Source organism: Culex pipiens, chromosome 1 (genome assembly GCF_016801865.2).
Source record: "Culex pipiens pallens isolate TS chromosome 1, TS_CPP_V2, whole genome shotgun sequence".
Taxonomy (NCBI): domain Eukaryota; kingdom Metazoa; phylum Arthropoda; class Insecta; order Diptera; family Culicidae; genus Culex; species Culex pipiens.
The window spans coordinates 33,642,076-33,663,269 of record NC_068937.1 but is presented as its reverse complement, the minus strand read 5'-3'; the positions used below and the strand labels follow the sequence as shown (position 1 = coordinate 33,663,269).

General features: G+C 39.7%; 2 protein-coding genes across 6 annotated transcripts in view; one reads left to right on the top strand and one right to left on the bottom strand.

Annotated features, from left to right (window-relative positions):
- Positions 1-21,194, bottom strand: part of LOC120419270 (E3 ubiquitin-protein ligase Ubr3) — an 80,729-nt gene that overhangs the window by 11,384 nt on the left and 48,151 nt on the right. The gene's annotated exons all lie outside the window — the stretch shown is intronic.
- On the top strand, positions 1,833-21,156 carry LOC120419272 (uncharacterized). Of its 5 annotated transcripts, XM_039581932.2 has the most exons (7): positions 1,833-2,096; positions 6,506-6,856; positions 6,916-7,233; positions 18,945-19,086; positions 19,655-20,240; positions 20,296-20,676; positions 20,735-21,156. In XM_039581932.2, the coding sequence occupies exons 2-7, from the start codon at positions 6,572-6,574 to the stop codon at positions 21,060-21,062; spliced, it is 2,040 nt and encodes a 679-aa protein (XP_039437866.1). In that variant the 5' UTR covers positions 1,833-2,096; positions 6,506-6,571; the 3' UTR covers positions 21,063-21,156. The 5 variants fall into 5 exon arrangements, with proteins under 5 accessions (XP_039437866.1, XP_039437871.1, XP_039437868.1 ...); XM_039581937.2 differs by lacking the exons at positions 1,833-2,096; positions 6,506-6,856; positions 6,916-7,233 and adding exons at positions 12,031-12,140; positions 18,211-18,841; XM_039581934.1 differs by lacking the exons at positions 1,833-2,096; positions 6,506-6,856; positions 6,916-7,233 and adding exons at positions 12,046-12,250; positions 18,211-18,841.

The window sequence follows — 21,194 nt, the reverse complement described above, 5'->3', positions numbered from 1 at the left end:
TGAAATTTTAGAAAATTTTAGGGTTGGAAGTTTTACTTGTTTTATGTGACTTTGCCAATGTTTTTAAAAATGTAATTTTTTTAGAGGTCAACTTTGGCTGTGTTTTTTATTAACATTTCCTATATTTTAAGTAAAAATATGTATGCAGTAATTTTTGTAGTGTCCCAGACTATGTCTCTACGCATTTGTTTACAATATAAATGATAATGGTGCCATTCTATAGCAGAAAAAGTGAAAAACAAGTAAAAAATTGAAAAAGTGACTGTAAAAAAATGAAAAAATTAGATAGGCAAAATGTAATGATAGGAGGTGTTAGAATAGGCCAAATACCAGACATGCATTGGCACCGCGCGCAGCTAGCACGCGTGCTATTTTAGCGAATAGCACTGCGCTTTCAATCATAGCACCCGCCCTTGCACTCTAACGAAACTGGTAACTAAGACGCTTTTTTCATTTGTTTATCTTGAATTGAGTGTCGTCGACTAGTGGAACGTCACGCAAATAATTCCATCAATTTTTATCTGAAAGTTTAGTGCAGTGCTTGCGTTCAGGACTTGGAAGTGAGAGGTCCATGGTTCTATTCTCTGCAAGGTAAACTTTTTTTCATTGTGGTGGTAAAAGCGCTTTTTTTCTTTTAGAAAATCTTCAAAAAAATAAAGAAAAATCTTCAAATAGGCAAGGGAACATGAAAATTTGTTACATTTTCAGTACTTGGGCGAATGAATCAACGCTTGTGGCCTTTGGGGACGCAAACAGTATCCCAATTTATGGAAAAGCAATAAATTTACCACCTAGACTAGTGAAATGTCTTGGGCGTGCTATATGGGAGTGCTAAAAAATAGCACTAGCACTGTGCAATGCGCAGTGTGCGTAGAACTTGAGGTAAGTGCTAATCTGAAGTGCCAGTGCAGAGCGTGCCAATGCATGTCTGCCAAATACTACCAAAAACAAACATAAACTAAACAAGATAAATGAAAATTAAAATACTAAAAATAAAACAAGAAAAACATAAAACAAGAGAAGTGAAGTTTTTCGTAGAACAAAAGTTGCTCAAAATGACCTCCTGAACACGGGAAAAATAAAAATTTTCGAAAAAAAAATTTGGGCAGTAGAGGGGTAAACCTGATCATAACCTACAACTTTGCAGAAGACACCAAATCGATCCGAAAATCTCTTTTCGAGATACAGTTTTTCCAACCAACAAACCCATACTGCTCTTTGCCATTTTCTTGTTGCTTTTCAACGGTTGAAATTCCACGCATAAAGCTACTCAAGTTACGGTACTACGACTTGACCCTCGTGCAACCCAAAAAGAAAATACGTCACCAGTTTCAATTTACAGTGTACTCAAACTGATCACCGCAATCATCCACATAAACCGCGATGAAACAGTTGGCGAAAACTCAAATTTCATACCAGCCTGCAGCGCATAACCCACCTACCTACTCTCGCTCTACAGCTCAGTCCGACGATCGGTTTCAACCGAGGCTTGAACGAACGAGCCAACTCTTCAACGTAACTCGCGCATGATTCATTCGCTCTAAATGTGGGAGCTCACAGAAAAGCTCAAAACAAAGAAGCTAGCCGTGGGTTGCAGGTGACCGCACTATAGACGAGAGTGAGTGACCCGGCCCCGTTGAGCTGGTCAGCGTATAGAAGACACTGTGTAGTTGTGAAACCCGCCCGAAAGCATAATGTGATCTACTCCAGTGTAGTGGTTCCAGAACATCCGCAGACCGTCCGCGCGTCGAACAGCAGCGCATTTGAAGAAAGTTCGTTTAGTCGTTTAGAACGAAACAAGTCGCGTTACGGAGCGGTTCGCGCGGTCATCGTCGCGCAGCGAAAGTTGTACAAATCCGGATAGACAGTACTAATAGTCGAGGATGCTTTCGTAACCAGCGAGTAAGTGCGTTTGGTTGTACCTTCGATTAGCTTGGTCGTATACGAAGAGAGCCACGTGAGTTTCCTTGGCTGTCTTGGAAGGTTTACGAATCAGCTGAGTTGCTGAACAGCGAAGTGGTCGGTTCGGCGCAACCTTGGACTAAGGAAGACTACCTGCTGTGTTTGGTTACGGTTGCCGTGAAAAGAAATTAAAGGTAAAGACCGTCACATTTCTCAGTAGTAAACGTCCATTTCGAAAATTTTAAAACGTTGACAGTTTCGAGTGCAGAAGTAAAGTAGAAGCGTCCCCAGCGATCATGCTACTTCGTTAAGCGTCGCAGTTCGTGACAATTGCCAGTAATTGGAGCTTGCCTGGACAAGCTGCTGATGATGTCCAGTGGCTTCGGACGCGAAGCGATTTGGCTTTCTTCCTTATCGGCAAACTTCTTCTTTTAGTTTTGTTTCAAATGTTCTAATGAACTTCAAAAAAAAAAGAAGTTCGGCATAACTTCATTTCTGTGCCAAGTTCGGTGACCTCCCTCTCTCGCTGCAAACTAACACATTGCACGTGGGAGTGCGGTGCTTTGTTTATCGAGAAACGATTCTTGGAATTTGTAATCTCTTGAGATGATTCACCGCACGCTTGGACAAATTGCAATTGGTTCAGGTCACGCATGGTTGGGGCAAGTGAGCCTTTTAAAAAGTGAAAGTGGATTTCCTTATTATCTATCGTCTGTGTTTTTTTTTATTTGAATGTCAAAATATTTGCCATTTATAAGTTTAATTAAAACCATCTGTTTGTACCTCAAGTCTGCCTTCTAATGCGACAGTACAATATTTATATCTGAAAATTTATATATAATAAACTGATTCCAGAATTGTTTCCATGACTTTGATGTTTATTTTAACAAGAACTGTTCTAATTTCGCTTTTTCAGTCTAAATTGAGGTAAAATTACATCATAAAAGAGGTAATATTCAACCTTCCAAAATTACACCTTCCAAATTTACACAATTTTTTACTGATAGATATAACTTATATTCTTTTATAGGTTTTATCAAGCTTTGATACTAACCATGAAAACTAACATTTAGATCTAAAATTGTTCTTTTTCATGTTGGTCATGTCTGTAACATAACCACCAACCAATAATTTCAAAATAATACCTTAAATAGAAATGGCTTTGGCCTTATCGGTATGTTCAAAAGAACATAAACGCCCAGAACATTTTGGTTTAAAACAGTCAGATTTTTTATTTTAGTATGTTTTTCGATTGATTGTTTCTAAAACAACATGACATTTTTCAAAATTAATGTAGATAGGGGAGATGGGGGTAAGACTGCCACCCTAAGGGAGAAGTCTCATAAAATGTACACAACAGATTATTTTGATCTCAAATTAGGTACATAATGTTCTTCTAGCAGTCCATTATAGAAATGACATAAATTAGTTGGTCTAAAAACCAATTTTCAATACTTTTCATCGATTTTAAAAAAAATAATTGAAATCGTATAAATATGTATCACGCGGGGTAAGACGGCCACCCATGTGGGGTAAGACGGACAGTGCTATAAATTAACTTAATAACTTTGCTAAATCCACCCAAATACCTACATGGTTGGTTGAACAGACTTCTCTGAACATCATTACTATTTTGGTTGAAAAAATCAAGTTTCAAATGTGAAGAAAAATGCTGTTTAAAATTTCATATTTTGGCATGGCGAATTTCATATTATTGCGACCACATTTTATAAAAAACTGTGAATTTTTACTACAAAACAAACACAATTTGATGAAAAATAATTAGTTTGTGTATTTCGATAAGAATAAGTAAATCAAAATTATGTAAACAGCGATTTTTTTGAAAAGTTTGATAGGATTTCATACTATTCAATGAGTTTTGCTATATCACAGTAAAGAATGTTGTCGAAACGGTAGTTAACAGCATTTTGATAAAAATGGATACTTTTATTGAAAATGCGTTTCCTTATCTACAAATATGTCTTTATAGTCAAAAACCGTCAAAAATCATACCTATATCAAATAAAATTTACAAATAACGGGTGGCCGTCTTACCCCCGGAGGAGGTGGCCGTCTTGCCCCCAAATAAATTATTTTTTAAAAGATTTTTTGCAAATAGCTCATTGCATTTTTTTAACTTTTCCGAGGGACATAATCTAGGGAAAACTTCAATTTAACATGAAAAAATATTTGAAGACAGGAAAACATATTGTTATCTTACAAAAATGCCTAATTTGTAATTCATGAAATTTACATCCAGTTTCAAGGAAAAAAACTATTTGTTCATTTTGAGCTATTTGTATACTATTTCAAGCAATATTTTTGGCAAAGGGTATTCCATATGCATTATTCAGCATGAGGAACTGTATTGCTAAACATTTTAGTAATATTCATTAATATACTTATTAAAACAGTGGGGTGGCCGTTTTACCCCGCGTGGCCGTCTTACCCCCAGCTCCCCTAGCAACAAAGCTTAATTCTAATTTTACCTTACACAATTTACTTTCAATTTATTTAGAATGCGTGAATTTACACATAAAAGATGTAAATTTTACAATTTCACAATTATTTTGTTTTTTTTTTGAGAAAAAATCTGTCAGAGTTCACGCATGTAATATTAACATGATTTTTTTTATTGTGTAATAAATGTATAAAAGAGAAAATAAACAGAATCATACGTAAAACTACACAATTTTACATGATACATTATTAACCAAATACTAACATAAGAAATAATGTAAATTCAGACGCAATTGCATGTAAATTTCACAGCAAATCATAACACATGAAAAAAATAAAAATAAAATTCACATAAGATTTTATTTGTATTTTTTTATCTGGTTGTCGGGGTCTTCCCGATGACCAAAGAAGCTATTTTGTGTCATTGGTTCACCCAGAACTGGTTACTCATGGTCTTTATTTTTTTAAATCGAAAAACTGCAAATATTCTGGTATGTCAGGGTGGCTAAATCTTGAAATTGGGGCTCTTTATCAAAAAATCTTTTCGATTTCAAATTCAATTTTACATAAAAAAAATTTGGTAAAAAAATGTGTGCATGAATTTTTTTTTCCAAAAATCACTGTTTTTTTTTTAAATCATAACTTGGCGGTAAGGTAGCCCTTAGTGCTAATATACTCAAAATTCTCAAAAATGTTGAGCTATGAATTTGACGGGCATTTGAAAAACCTATCAAAGTCACCCCGGGATATCAATGTCACCCCAGTTTACGGTACCATTTTTGTATGGACAGCTGCCAAAATTGTAAGGAGACTTCTATGGGTGAGGTAAACCAATGACACAAAATAGATTCTTTGGTCATAGGGAAGGCCCCCACAAAGTTTGAGCGAAATCAAAAACTATAAAAAAATAAAAATTGTTGAAATTGGCCAATTTCGTAAAGAATTCCTCAGATTGAGATTCTACTTCAAATTTATTACATTTCCATTGGATTGTGCTCCAGAGAGACTATTTTTTTCTATTGCGAATCCAAAAAAAGTCCGTATTGTTAGACGTAAAATTACGTGACTTTTAACATGTAAACAAGTGTAGACCATCATTGTTATCTTGTGATGGTTTTTTGTTGTTTTTTTCTTTAATTATTATTTATTTATTTTTTTAAACAAATAAAATTTACAAACAAAAGTAAAAAAAGTAAAATTTAGGAATGTTAAAAAAATTTGAGGAGCACAGACGTTTTAAAAACTTCATTAAATTAATATTTTGTAACAAAATATCAACCGCAACTTATTTAGTTTCCGAATGCTTAAAAACGCAATTTCTGATGGATTTCCATGACTGTGAATTGATGTATTTGAAATTTAGAAAAAATACACAGACTTTACAAAAAACATGTGGCATCCCTGTTACTGAGTACCGTCAACTGAAGCGAATCGGGAGTAAATTCTAAATAGCGCAGTGTTAAGGTCACTTGAAAGCTTGAAATTTGGAAAACGATACACTATGTTTGTTGTTCTGTTCATTCCGAAACTGATCAAAAATATCCAAATGTTGTGCAGTAACAAGGCTAAAACATCTCTCCCAATTCGCCCCAGATGAAGGTACTTTTATTTCTGTTCAACCCAATACAAACCCAACCCTAACTCATCCAGAAATTCACGAAGTGGAAACAGCTCTACTCGACCGGCTTGTTAAGCGCATTTCCGGTGGGCTTCAAAACAAGCCGGTATTACGTACACACACCCATGTTCAGTATCTACCAAGCCAAACAAATGCAAACTCGTTCCAGTCAGTCTCGACCAATTTGCTCCGTCTCAACATAAAACCTTCAGACCTTCGATTAGTTCTGGGGCCGTTCAAGCCAAGCTTAAATGGATCACTGCTCTGGAAGATCATCGACTCTGGCGGTTGAATCACTCTCGGTGAAAGTTCTGTTCGAATCAAACTGCAATTCAGGAAGTTCATAGCTGATGATTACGGGAGAGCCTCTGTGTCATCAACAGTTCGCTCATGTTGTTTACATTGTTCTGACTCCGATTACGTGAGAAAATTGCCACCGACTGTATGCAACTGCGCGCAATCGCTTCGATTCATCTCTTCCGAATGATTGTACGCATCGTGTTTCATCTTCCTCTTCTTCCACAGACTGCCCCCCTTACACTCTTTTAGTTAGATTATGCTACCCGCATCAGCTGCTCAACAAGCCACATAATGAGATTACCATCAACGAGTAGTGCGGTAGGCCTCTGGCTACGCATTCTAGCCGCTTCATGTCTGCTGCTGAGTCCGCACCCCGTCCGGACGGAACCGATCACGGCGGCCTCCGTCATCTCGGTGCTGCACCTCGGCAAGGAGGTCGTGTCCAGCATCCTCGAGACGTGGGACCTCGTCGAGGAGGTCGGCGATGTGCACCTCCCGTTCAAGCGCAACAAGGACGAGAAGATCCTGCAGAAGATGCAGGAGCTGAGCCAGCAGATCGCCGCCAGTGAACACCAGGTATAACCGTGAGTCGAGCTTCTTCGAGAAACAAAATCTCAATCCGATTTTCCACGCAGATCCTCAACACGGTCGAACTGTCCGTCGGGAACCTGCTCAAGCAGCTGGCCATCGACGGCAAGCTGGAGCACAACCTGCAGGAACTTGCGGACCTGATGAACCGCATCAGCAACCGGGAACACCTGATGCAGTCGTACGTCAACTCGGACGAGCGGCTCGAGCAGCTCACGCTGGAGTCGTTCGCCAGCAGTACGGTGGCGCAGGACGTCAACAGTGTGCCGGAGCTGCTGGCGCGGATCGAGCTGCTGGTGGCGGGCTCGCGGGATTTGCCCTTTCGGAAGCCCGGCTCGTTGGAGCTGATGCTGCACGCGACGGAGGTAGGTTAATTTTGGGCAGAAGGAAAACGTGACACAGCGAATAATCGAATAGGAGTTTTTTAAGCGTTTAAGACTTTTTTCAGATCATTCTCATGTTCCACCAACTAATGTTTCAATCTGTACTCATACCCAATACAAAAGTCATCTGATTTTCAATGCGAAAGTCACACCTTGAGGCAATTGATGTTCATGGGTCTATCAAACATTTCCAGTGTAATTTTACAAATGGTGCAATGCTTCACAGTAAAAAAAATCGTGGTAATATTGCATATGGGAAGGCATGTAAAAAAAGTGTAATTTTACCTCTGAAAATGTGTAATTTTCAAATTACATCTTCCAAATTTACACAATTTTTTACTGTGTAGATGAAATTTTGAGTGTATTTCAAGCAAAGAGTGCATCATTTTCACATAAGTGAATGTTTACATTAGAAATGAGCAAAATAGACTCTTTGATTACAAATCCACATTGGGCCAAATACAATGTTTTGCTTGATTTTGATTTTTTTTATTTTTTTATTTAAATTTTGCAAAAAAAAAATGTGAAAACTTTTAGAAATGTGTGAATTTACATCTTTTCATGTGTAATTGAACTTACTCCACTTAAAATGAGATAAAATAACAGCGAAAAAAAAGTTATATTCAATCATTAAAATGTTCAACCTTCCCAAATTAAACACAAAAATGGCATGAGAAAATTAAAAAATCTGTATCTTTTGAAGGATTTTTTTTAATCGATTTGGTGCATTCTGCAAAGTTGTAGGTATAAATGAGGACTTCACCAAAAAAAATATGGTAAAAAATCCGATGGTAAAATCGCATGCAAAAGCATGCACATCACCTTCGACAAAATGAACACTTAATATTACACACTGCATGTACAATTTTTGCAAACACAATAAAAAAGTTGCATCCGACGGGATTCAAACCCAGCACCAACAGAAAGGACTGGCGCCTTAGCCCACTCGGCCATCAGACCGATGAAATGCTGTAAGGATAATCGCATATATGAGCTTGACATTTCGGTCAAGTAGGTTTCCTATACTGATGGGCTACATATTCCAGGGTGTAAAATCACATAAAATTGCATATAATAATGCAATATTTATTTTACACCCAGGCCTTTTACACACAGCTGGATTACTACTTTTTTAGCTGTGTGATTTTCAAAATCACAAACCTATGATTTCTGAAAAACACGATTTTAATTTGTTTTACAGCTTCTTTTCAGAAAATTCCAGAAAGGAAAAATATATAAAAAGGGTAAAAACTACATTTTAACTTCATTGTTTAATGTAAATCCAAATTTGCAATCAGAAAGCAAAGTTTTCATAAAATAGCAATTTTTAAGTAACTTTAAAAGATTGCAGCTTGTTTTTCAAATAATGTCCAAGTTTGCCCAAAAAATTTGGAAAAATATTTTGAAAAGCTGAGAATTTTTAATATTTGAACTTTGTTGATACGGCCTTTGGTTGCTGAGACCATGCAAAGATATAAAAAAAATGCGGGAAAACTGGTAAATACATATTTTCTCGCAATTTTCTCAGAGTTGCCCAATAAACCCTCCTTTTTTGATCACCAATATGTCGGCAATGTCCGGGAGTCCGATTAAAAAAAAAGTCTTACCTTTTCGAAAAAAAAATTTCTAAGTTTTGGAACAAATCCTAACATTTTAGAAAGACCAAATATTGAATATTTCGCCCTCTAGAAATGTTTTCTTGATTCATAATTTCTTTTTTAATATTTTCAGATCAGGCAATTTCCCAAATTTTGCATTTTTTTTTATATATTAAACCGGACCTTAAGTTCTAGAGATATCGAAATTATAATAATAATAATAATAATAATAGAGATAATTTTTCCTGTATAAAATCTCTGTATTTCAGCAACCAAAGGCCGTATTTTTAGTTCGAATAATAAAAATGTAGGATATTTTCTCAGCCTTCCAGAAATATTATTTTTCAAAAACGGGCAAACATTTTGTAAACTGTAAAAGTTGCTATATCTTGAAAACTGTGCACTAAATCAACATTTCACAAAAGTACTTTTTGATTGCAAAACAAAACTATTACCTTTTCTTTAACTTTTTTTTAATGACTTTTTCCCAAAAAAAAAAACAAGGACTCGATATTTGGTGAAAGATTGTTTGCTCTTTCTGGAATTTTCGGAAAATATGGTATTTTATGTTGCCTAGAACATATCAAAAAATAAATAAAAATTAAAAACATTTTTTGGAAGTTAATAAAAAGTGATTTGAAAAATCAGCAAAAAAAAACATGAATATATTTTTTTTAGTGTAGTCCACAGATATTAATGTTTCAAATTCTTCAATGACAAACAACTGGTTTGGTTAAGGGAAATTTACAAAAATAGGCAGATTGATTGAATCGAAAAGGTCAATAACCTTTCAATTTAAATTTGAAATTTAGAAGATACAGTCGTCTGGAAAAAAATCACTTCGGATAATCGAATCTTCGGATAAGCGAATTACGATTTTTTTTCGTTGTCTTATTTTTGATGGTCGAGTTTGAGTATGATCCATAAACTACTCTAAAATGATTTAAAATATTTAAATTCAAGTTGGCGACCAAAATGATATTTAGAAAAAAAAATGCAGTTTGTAATTTAAAAGGCAATCAAATACTAAAATTTGACAAAAATGGGATCGCAAAACTCGAATTTGATGTTAAAAAAAAGAAAATTAAAAAAAATACGATTTTTTTTCTTTGGTCATGATTTGATTATCTGAAGTCTTATACAAACCATCGGAAAATCGAAACTTCGGATAATCGAGTCTGAACTGTATTCAATAATCAAAATATCGAAAAAAAAAAATAACAATCGATTTGGAGAATTACTTGAAGTTTATAAAAAAAAAATCCTGGTAAAATCAGAAAACGTTTGATAAACCCATGGAGTTATTTTTGAATTTTGAGTTATTAATCTTCCTTTGGTCTAAAGATCCTCCGTATTTGCTCTGTAACTTTTTAAAAATCTTCCATGTTCCGCAAGTGTCCTCCAGCGGTCATCGGTAATCAGTTTCAGAGTGGCCAGGAAAGGTCACAGAACAACGGCATGACCGTAGATTGTCATATCTTTCAACTTAATGAAGTTTGATATGTCGGACGATAGGGTTTCTTCCATATTGCCGAAGTGTCCCCAAGCGACCATTGGTAAACGGTTCCAGAGTGGCCAAGATGGGTCAGAGAACAACGACATGACCGAAGGTAGTGATATCTTTAAATTTCATGGACTTTGATATGCAACATGATGGGGTTTCATCAAAATAGTCAAGTTGACTGTTTTTTCGGCTATCCTGGGACCGGTTCCAGATTTACCGGAAATGGTCAATAAGATTTCGTAGTTTTGCTGGTATTCAAAACATAGAAAAATACACTTTGAAAGCGGCCAGGACCGATTTGATTGGTTGAAATTTGCCGGGGATACAAGACTTCATAGTTGGGGTCTCAAAACGGTCTTTTTCAGTTGTGGCAGGTTCGCGGTGATCTAAATCCGGGTTTCTAGGCCGGCTTCGAAAAAGGGATACGCTAAACTTCCATTTGAGACCAAGAGAACGATGGTCAATTAAATGTTTTATAATTGTAGACAAATAAACGAACGAATCCTTAAAAATGTTGGGTCGATCGCTCCCATCCTCCTTCTTTTGAAGTGGCCAAGCCTACTGTCTAAAGTTTATCGCGAAGATGATTCGCTGAAATGGAATGAGTTTGAGCATGAATTTATAACAACTGGCAATTCTAGGACTGATATCAGACTCATTGGTAGAAATTTGATCCTTAAATACGGTTTCCGAAATTAGGAATCATTTTCTGTGTTTTATGAAAATAAACATATAAAAAAATTAATAAATTTTCAAGGTTACTCTTTATCACATAGAGTGACTAATGCAAATATTTCGGAAATAAAAACATAATTACTTTTCTAACGACCAGTACTTATCTCATTCGTTTGACGCAAAAGTTATTCTGAGTCAGAACATTCTAAAATTACGACCCTTTTATCGTTCAATCAAGGTTGAACAACCGGCAAGAAATGAATCAGCTGTTTGCTTGAAAATTGGCTAAATTAAAAAAAATTATCTTCATAACCTCAACCCACAAAATCAACGTCATAATTTCCCTCAGTGTCTTTCCCGAAACATCAACCTTCAACCCCCGACCAGATATCGTCTTCCTCGGCGGGTCAAAATCGCGCCCCGTCATGGCACCAAATTAGACGACGGCTGACCTTAAAGCCCGCTCCCAAAACGGGACCGAATTATGAACCAGCAAACCGAGCAATAACCGACAACATAGCCTAATCACCGGCAAAAATGTGCCAAGTTGGTAAATATTTGCTCATGCCCTTAGACCACAGCGGAAGGTGCGAAGGAAGCGTCAAATTCTAACCAAACAAGGCAATAAAGTAAACAGTTCGAACCTCGATTGGATCTCTTTATTGGAACTAATCGTTTTGCGTTTTGTTTGGTTGCACATTCCGATGATTTGCAGCGTGGGAGTCAATGTTTTCGATTTTCGTTGAACTACACCCAAACGAGAAATTGCAAGCAAAAAATGTCATGTTGCGAAAAATGACAACAATTGCATCCATTTTCGCCAACGCATTGACAACAAAAGCTTGAGCTTCACCGTCTGACAAGTAGGTGTCGCTAGCGCGCAGCGCTCTCATGAACCTTTCCAACAGGTCACTCACCGCCCTGCTCTCTCTCACATCTTCTCTTTGTCAACCTCAAGCGAGTTAACTCTCTCTTCGCTGGAACCAGTTTTCTCGCTGCAACCAACTTCTGGGTTTCATTCCGCGAGTGACCGCAGTGCTGGAAGAACGTGTTTTCGCGTGTCGTCGTCGTCGTCAACCCGGTGTACAGGCACTACTCCCTGAACAAACGCAGTGATTACCCTCGTTATTAGTGCGCTATTGTCACAACCTTTGACAAAGAGGCGGTGTCGTCGTCGTGTGAGAGTCGAAGAACTGGCCAAACAAAGTGACATTTAGCTTCCGTAGGTGCATTAGATCCGCTTTAGAGAGCGATATAGGGCTTTGGCAAGCCCTACATGTGTGCCCGGGGGACTCGTTGACGGTTACTCCTTTCTGGTTACGACATCACAAGTGGTGATTACTTATTTAGAACAGCCGTAGTCGCGGCTGCATAATTCATGATAATCCCAAGGTCACGTTAGCCGATCACTTCGCGGCGGCTGTTACCTGAAGTGGCCGCTCTACGTCTCTGTAGTGGTAGATGCAAACGACGTCTCGCGCATTACCTCTCTCCTTGTGCAGGAGCTCACGTCGGAACAAAAACAAAAACAAAGAACGCTGCTTCAACCTTTGGCCCGAGCAGTCGTTGAACAGCAGACGACGAGGGAGGGGGCGAAGAATTACACGACCTGCGCAAATAACATCTGTTTCATTCACCTCACAGAGGAGAAGAGAGAGAATCATGGAGTTTGGAAAAAACAGGGGTTGTCCAGACTGGGGGTGATGTCAACGCGGTGCTAGAGTTCATCGGACGAAGTTCGTGCACTCAACTTGGACAGCGTTGCATTTCTGAATGTCAAGGACGTTTTGTGGTGAAATCTTTGACCGTCGTCGAAATTGCCGAAGAAGGTTGAGAAAGCGGACAAGCAAATAGCGGAATCACGTGAAATGTGTGAAGAACCGCTCGTGGGTCATTTCACCGAAAACTTTGAAAACAGTTGTATCGATTAGTTCAAGTTATGACAGCAGGGGTCATTCACCGAAAATTTAGAGAATCTTGAAATCTAACAGCGAAAACTTGCTGAATTTGTAAAGAATGACTTATAGGTCATTTGACCGAAAAGTTCAAAATTGCACTGATATGTTAGTAAAATCTAATCCTCAGTTTCATTGTACTGTAGAAATTGAGTCAGCATGGCCATTTCACTGAAAAGATTGAAGATATTGGATTTCAGAAGCGAAATCTCGCACATAGTGCGAAGAACCTTGCTGAATTGATAAAGAATTACTTATGGGCCATTTCAGCGAAAAGTTCAAAATTGCAATGATGAATGAAGTTCGTAAAATCTAATCCTCAGTAACATCGTACTGTAGAAATTAAGATCTTTGATTTCAAAAGCGAAATCTCGCAAATAGTGCGAAGAACCTTGCTGAATTGGTAAAGAATTACTTATGGGTCATTTCACCGAAAGGTTCAAAATTGGCAATAAGTTCGTAAAATCTAATCCTCAGTAAAATTGTACTGTAGAAAGTGTGTCAACATGGCCATTTCACCGAAAAGTTTGAAGATCTTGGATTTCAAAAGCGAAATCCCACAAATAGTGCGAAGAACCTTGCTGAATTGGTAAAGAATTACTTATGGGTCATTTCACCGAAAAGTTCAAAATTGCACTGATAAGTTCGTAAAATCTAATCCTCAGTAAAATTGTACTGTAAAAAGTGTGTCAACATGGCCATTTCACCGAAAAGTGAGTGAAAGTGGGTAGATCTTGGATTTCAAAAGCAAATTCTCGCAAATAGTTTGAATAACCGCTTAGGGGTAATTTCACCGAATAAAGTGATTTTGATTTTGGTTAAAAATATTACAGCAGTAAAAGGCCTACGGAAGAACTCAAATTGGGTCATTTCACCGAAATTTCAATCAAGTTCACATCGATCTAATCTTCAATGACCTTTTTTATGTGAAAATTATGACGCTTGTAGGCATGGCCATTCCTCCGAAAAGTTGGAGGATCTTGAACTCAAAAGGTGGATTCTGGCTTATTACGTCAAGAACCTCCTCAGGGTTATTCCGTCACCGAACATATTAAAATTACAAACTTTGACTGTGTCTGCTATAATAGAATTTAATCTCCAGTGATATTTTGCGGTAAAAAATAAGGCAAAACATGGCCATTTCACCGAAAAGTTAAAAGATCTGGGATTCAAAAAGCAGAATCGTACTGAACCTGTGGTTTGTAGGTCATTTTACCGAAAGGATAAAAATCACAATTGTTTACTACCTTTTCACTGAAAATAAAGTCAAATCAAAATTAAAGGAATTTTACTAATTTTGTGGAGAACAACTTTGGGTTATGTCACCGAAAAGTTAAAATCCATTGGTTCTCATTTTCAGTAACATTTTTCCTGTGACTTCTATTTCACACTTTTAGTTACTATTTCTAACGCTTGAGCCATTTCACCGAAAACAACAAAAACTTTGGTTTAATATAACGCATTTTTGTTCAAACCCTCAGCTTTAAATAACAGTTCAAGAAAGTCTGCCATTCAAAACATCTTTTTAAGTCGGTGGCCATTTCACCGAAAATATTGATGTTTGATGTACTGAAGTTTGGTGACATTTTCTGAACAATTTCAACATGAAATGTGCCATTCAAAGACAGATTTTAGAGTTTTTTTATAAATATATTTTACTTTAAAAAATGCTGAAGGTCATTTCACCGAAAAGTTTGAATTTGGTGAATCAACAAAAACTTCAATTTCCGTCGTGGGTCGTATCCCCGAAAACATCTCAGTTTGAAATTTCGAAGTGTGGTGCTATGATCAATTCACCGAAAAGTTCATAGCTTGATATTGCTTAGTTTTACGCATTTCTGTTAAAAATTTCCGCTTGAAACAGGTTTAGGGTCATTTCACCGAAAACTTCAGATCAGGTGACTCAACAAAAACTTCATTTTCAGTCGTGGGTCATTTCACCGAAAACATCGCAGTTTGACATTCTGAAGTTTTTTTGAAAGTTTTTTGAACGATTCTAATAATAAATATGTAATTTTGTGGCACTTTGAGAGTCCTTTGAAAATGTTATTTGAGCTTTTTTTTACGCTAAGGTCATTTCACCGAAAAAATCAAAATCTTGTTATAGCATTTCTGTTCAAATTATCAATTTGCAATATGTGACAAAGCTTTAAGAATTATTATGACAAAACTTTTAGTTGGATTTAATGACTCATCAAAAACTTTGGTTTTTGGTCGTGGGTCATTTCACCGAAAATGGCTCAGTTTGAATTTCTGAAGCATGTTTAGGTTTTTTAAGCGATTCTAACAAGAAATATGACATTTTGTGACAAATTTGAGTGATTTTAATGTCAATACTGATTTGGGTCATTTCACCGAAAATCTTCTAGACTTAATTTTTGCATCGTTTTACAACAAGTTCCAACGAAAAATTCAACGAATCTACTTCCTGGTTACTTTCGCCTCTTCCAAACCACCAAAAATAACCGCGAAACCGGCGTGAAAGCCAAATTCCACCTTCAATACAGTCACAAATCCCCCCGTTCGAAATATTACGAGGAGGTGACAAATGAAACGATCGCAACACACAAATCTCCGGCCACGTACCGCTCGCTACGCGTACAAACACAAACTCCACCGATCCATGACAAACAACAACAACTCGAAACAAACAAAAAAGGCGAGAAGCTCGAAGAAGAAGCAACTCTTGCAAATGAAAATGAATTGGCAAATAAGTGGCTTGTGTGTGAATCATCCACACGGCAATCACGGCAAGTTGTGCGCGTAGAAGCCGCTCAAATTTTGCGTGATAAAAATGAAGATCTTTTTATTATGAAGCGTTTGAGAATCTAACCTAACTTTGTTACGCTCGACAAACATCCTCGTTAGCGACTAGCAAGTCAACTTTTAGCACTCTGTTTACCTTTTTTCCTAGTGTGAGATATTTACAAACTGCAGCTAATAAATTTCCAAGTCGCGGTGCAAACCTCGTCGATTGCGCAACTCGGAGATAACGACGATCGCGTTGAACGCGTTCTGCGAGCAATTTTCAAAATTCAAAGCATTCGATTCAACTCGAAAAAAGGCACTATTTGCGCGGGTAAACAAGGGTTAGAACGTCTCCAAACAACAACCAGCCGATTGTGTCCAGCTTGTTTGAATTAAATGTCAAAGTGATCACCCTAGCAGTGCGGTTCGATCAAAAAGTAGCAAAATTTCAGTTTCATTCTGATTGTTTGCCAAACACAACACAGCTGCAACGATAAGTGGCGTGGGAAATCCCACTTATTGCACACACATGTGGCACATTAGGCGATTGTTATTAAAACATTGCCACGGTTGGTTACCGCATCTGTCCGCTGTCCGAGCAGCTGTGCACAATGTAATTAGGTGCTGCATATCCGCTTTCGTACATGAAGAAGGCGTGTAATTTTTCGGTGAAATGACTCATTTTGGGTAATTTTCCTCTAATTAATCATGATTTTGATGTAAATTTTGCATGAATTTGCCTATGTTGGGCCTAAAACTTCAAATTTAACCTAATATGCAAAATTCTTCAATATAACTTGATGTGGGCCATTTCACCGAAACTCCATTTGTTAATCATGAAATGGATGTAAATATGGCACGAATTGACCTATATTGGGCCGAATCCTCCAACTTAGAACTAAGCTGCACTATTCTGTGGTTGTACACTCTAGCATTACTTGAAGTGGGTCATTTCACCGAAAAACATATGAATCGGCAAAATAAGATTGTTTGTTTACAGTATCGAAAACCTCGTTGACGATATTTTTGGAACGACCCTGTTGTGAGCCGTTTCACCGAAATTTTCAAATCCAGACTAAAATAGACATATTTGTTTCAAAATTCAGTTGGATGTTGCGTTAATTTCTTTCCAATACCATCAAACATTAAGTTGGCCATTTCATCGAAATGCTAAGAAAAAACAACAAATGGCAATTAAAAACCACCTCAAATATTGTGGGCTTTTTGTTGAAAAACATTTTTATACGGTCGTTAGTCATTTCACCGAAATCCTTGTAACTGTCACTAAAAGTTAAAGGATCGAATTTCTTTAAACGAGCCATTTCACCGAATCATGAAAATCGTGTCATTCGAGACTGAAACACTGGCAATTGGTTGGGTCATTCCACCGAAATGCCAAAAAATCGGCAGTTTTTCATAAATTTTAAACGTTTTGCTACCGTTTCAAGGTCAAAAACACCAATGGGCCATTTCACCGAAACTGCAATATCGGAAACTTTAAGCAACATTATCGAAAGCTTCATTGCCGAGAAAACGAGCATTGATAAGCCAAACAAAAAAAATGGATAACCCAGCAAATCTTCAGTTCTATATAATCGAACCAAGCAACTTTAAAAGGGCCATTTCACCGAATCATTAAAATCTGCCCCAAATCTTTGATTATCTTTAACTTTTCCATGAAAGTTTGTGAAGAAATCAGTTTTGAGGCTGAATGGAAATTTATGGATCGTTAAACTTTGACTAAAATTTGTCACTTGTTGAAATTTCTAGATTTTTTTTTTGCTTTGCAAGCTTGAAGTGGCCATTTCCCCGAAAACGGAAATAAATCCCAAAATGACATAATTTTCCAGGTCATTTAATGAGAATGTATCGATCGATCGCTTAATTTTGACAAAAAATTGCTCACTTGTTGAAATTTCTAGACTGTTGTTGCTTTGCAAGCTTCAAGTGGCCATTTCACCGAAAACGCAAATAAATCCCAAAATGACATACTTTTTCAAATTATTCAAATGAAATCAGGTAATTTTACTGAAATTTATCGATCATTTAACTTGGACTGAAGTTTATCACTTGTTGAAAATTATAGACTGTTTTTACATTTTAAACCTGGAGTGGGTCATTTCACCGAAAATGGAAATAATTCCCAAAAATTGCATATTTAAAAAAAATTGCTGCTGTTTTGGGCGTAGTCTTGTAACGATCCAAAGAAATCAAACCCACCTCAAATATTCGGGTCATTACGTCGAAACCCAACCCTCAGACTAATGGGTCATTTCATCGAAAACGTTCCCAACCCCTCAAATTACAACCCTTTTCCGCGCAGCAAAACCCCGTCAACGAGTCGCACATTCTCGGTTTTCATTTACAAGTCCTCGATTCAAAGCTAGTTGACGCAGCCGTACCTGCGCACTCACACACACACGTACACCTCTCGCATTTATTATTCAACCTTGCCTGGCATTTCACCACCTTCAAACAGCAGTCTACCTAGCGCGGTTAGTCGTCGAGTGGCAGCCGGTCGGTATCGATTGGAGATGAATTGAGCACACCTCGGTAGTGCGGACAGTGTTACGATGAAGTGGTTCATGGTGGTCGTCGCTGCGGCGACGATCTGCGGGTTGTCGGAGGGCGCCCGCAAGCTCAAGGGGTCCACGGACGTGGACGCGCTGCGGCACCGCTATCTGGCGCTGGAGAGTCGCGCCGCGACGATCGTCGGCCAGCTGGACCAGGTTGAAAACCAGAAGGAGGAGGATCGTTCCGCGATGCGGAACGTGGTGCTGCGGGAGCTGCTGGAGATTTACGGCGGGTTTGCGAGTGAAGATCTGGGCGCGGACGATACGTACAACGAGGAGGACTACGAGATTCTGACGCGGTTCTACGAGTGGCAGCTGCTGCAGAGCGACCTGATCAACGTGCACAAGCTGTTTGACGCGTTCCGGTCGTTTGTGCGCAACAAGAACCAGCTGCCGCGGGACGATCCGGACCTGGAGCTGGCCAGTTTGGACCTGGCGGATACGGTGCTGAGCGATCCGCACTTTCCCGTGAACGGCACGCTGGACCAGATCGACACGATCATGGTGCGGCAGGGGGTTTACTACAAGGCGCAACTGGTAACTTTTCGCTGTGTCATGTGTTTGTAACGGTCGACGCGATCGCGATCGCGTACTCAGGTAGCGTTTTAATGGGGTTGTTTTTTTGTTCTGTTCAAAACAGGAAGCAAAGTCCACGATATGCAGCTTTGGACTGTCGGCGCAGCAGGTGCTGTACCAGCTGTACAACGCCATCTCGATCACCGAACTCAAGGGATACTCGATGATGCAGTTCTCCTGGATGTTGCTGAAGGCGTACGGTAAAGGTGAGTGAATGTGACATTCGAGAACGTGACAGACTTCGATAAATCTAGAACACGCTGTAATTGGAAACAGCTATCGGAGCGGTCAACATTCCCCCACTTAGTCCGCTATCTGATTAATGTACTGAACTGCATTGAGTCATGCTATATGGCAGTTCCTCACGGTAGACATAACCTCAAACACTAATCCGTACGCGACAAAGAGAACTCAGCGCGTGCCTCGCATTAAAGAGCACCTTCTTGGAATTCTTTATGCGCCGTTGTTCCGGACGCGTGACAACGGTTCCGTTCGACGACTCGATGCCATCGACCTCTCTTGTTAGCACCTCTTAGAGACTAGCTGGGAAGCCGTTGTCAAATTTGGGTATCTAATTTTGAGAGATCGCAGAACTTCAGAATGAGTTTAGAACTTGGGATCTACAGTCATAGCTATTCCTTTGTTGGATCCAACTTGGATACCGAACTCTCAGGTCATGACATATCAACCAGATCAACGATGACCTATAGCGTAGATTTAGTGACCTAGAGTAACGACCTTTATTCTAACCTATTTCCGCGTCTCTCCCTCCAGGCAACTTCACCGCCGAGGCCAAGCTGATGCGGCGGCGGTTCGAGGACCGCACCAACCGGACCCAGCTGCTGCTGCAGCAGGTCATGAAGCAGGCCAGCCGCGACTACTGGCGCTGCGACCCGGAGCGCAGCCAGCAGAAGGAGGGCGAAACGTTCGTGCAGATCACCCGGCTGCTGCAGGGCTACGTCGAGAACGAGGTGGACATGAACACGGACAACACGTGCAAGGAGAACTGCGCGTACTACAGCTGGGGCGCCCGCCAGGAGCAGTGCTTCAAGGACCTGTACTGCTCGAAGCAGCCCAAGTGCTCGGGGAAGATCTACGACTGCGAGTACCTCGACTCGGACATGTGGATCTGCCCGGCGGCGACGAGCAGCAACCGGCGGTACGAGTACATCGAGTACGAGAACGGCATGGTGCTGGGGCAGAAGAAGCACTGCGCGCGGGGCTCGACCAAGGTGGACTCGTGGTGGCGCTGGCTGTTCTGGCACTGCAGCTACTGCTTCTGTCTGTGCGACGACGCCGGCAAGAACTCCGACCGGTACATCAACATGCGCGAGTCCGTCTCGGACGTTATGGATAACAAGTAGGGATCTACCTCAAGATCTGACCTCAAACTAACCGTTGACTATCATTTCCAGGGTCGTCACCGGCATGCGCTTCATCAAGAAGAACCGAATCATCCACCTGATCGTTCAGCAAGGTCGTCTGCTGCCACGAGGACAGATCGACAACGCCACGCTGGAGTGGGTTCAACCCGAGGACTACAACGTGCTGTCGCCGAACGTTCGCAACGGACGGGATTACCACACGCTGAACCGCGACAACCGCATCCTGGATCTGGACGACCTGGACGTGCTTCAAGGGTACGTCCTGACCGGCGTTCGCTTCCGCCTGTTGGGTAGCCATCTCAACCTGGAGATCCGGATGACCGAGATGGACTTTGCCACGGGCCACTTGATGGACCCGGACAAGAGCATCTGGATCGGTAGCGACAAGACCGAACATAGCGACGACAAGAGGTAAGATCATCTTGAAGCCAGCAAACCCACCTCAACGCTAACCCTTTCCCAATTTCAGAACCGAACTCAAGCTGGACCGACCGCACGTCCCACTGCTCACCCCCTCCAAGTCCATCCCGGACTCCATCAGCAACCAGTTCATCCGGTTCCGCGAGAGTGATCGCGGCATGGACGCCGCCCAAACGACGGTCCCCTTCTTCGACGCCCAACCCGTAGTTCCCGCTAAACCCGTGCCCCTGTCCGGAGCTGGCCTCTTCCACAAGGGTCGGCCCAAGTTCGGTGGCTTCGTCGCGCCCAAGGTCATGACGTACGACTTTGGCCCCCACGTACAGGCTCCGATCGAGCAAGCGGAAGACGGCGGCCGGCGACTGCCGGCGATCAACTAAACATTTCCTCTGAGGAACCTTCGGTTCCACGTAATTGTAATGTATTACTACCATAATTTTAAAATAAAAAACCCAAATTTCCCCAAGAACCAAACCGTCCCTGTTGTGCTTCAGCTTGCGAGAAACGTCCCC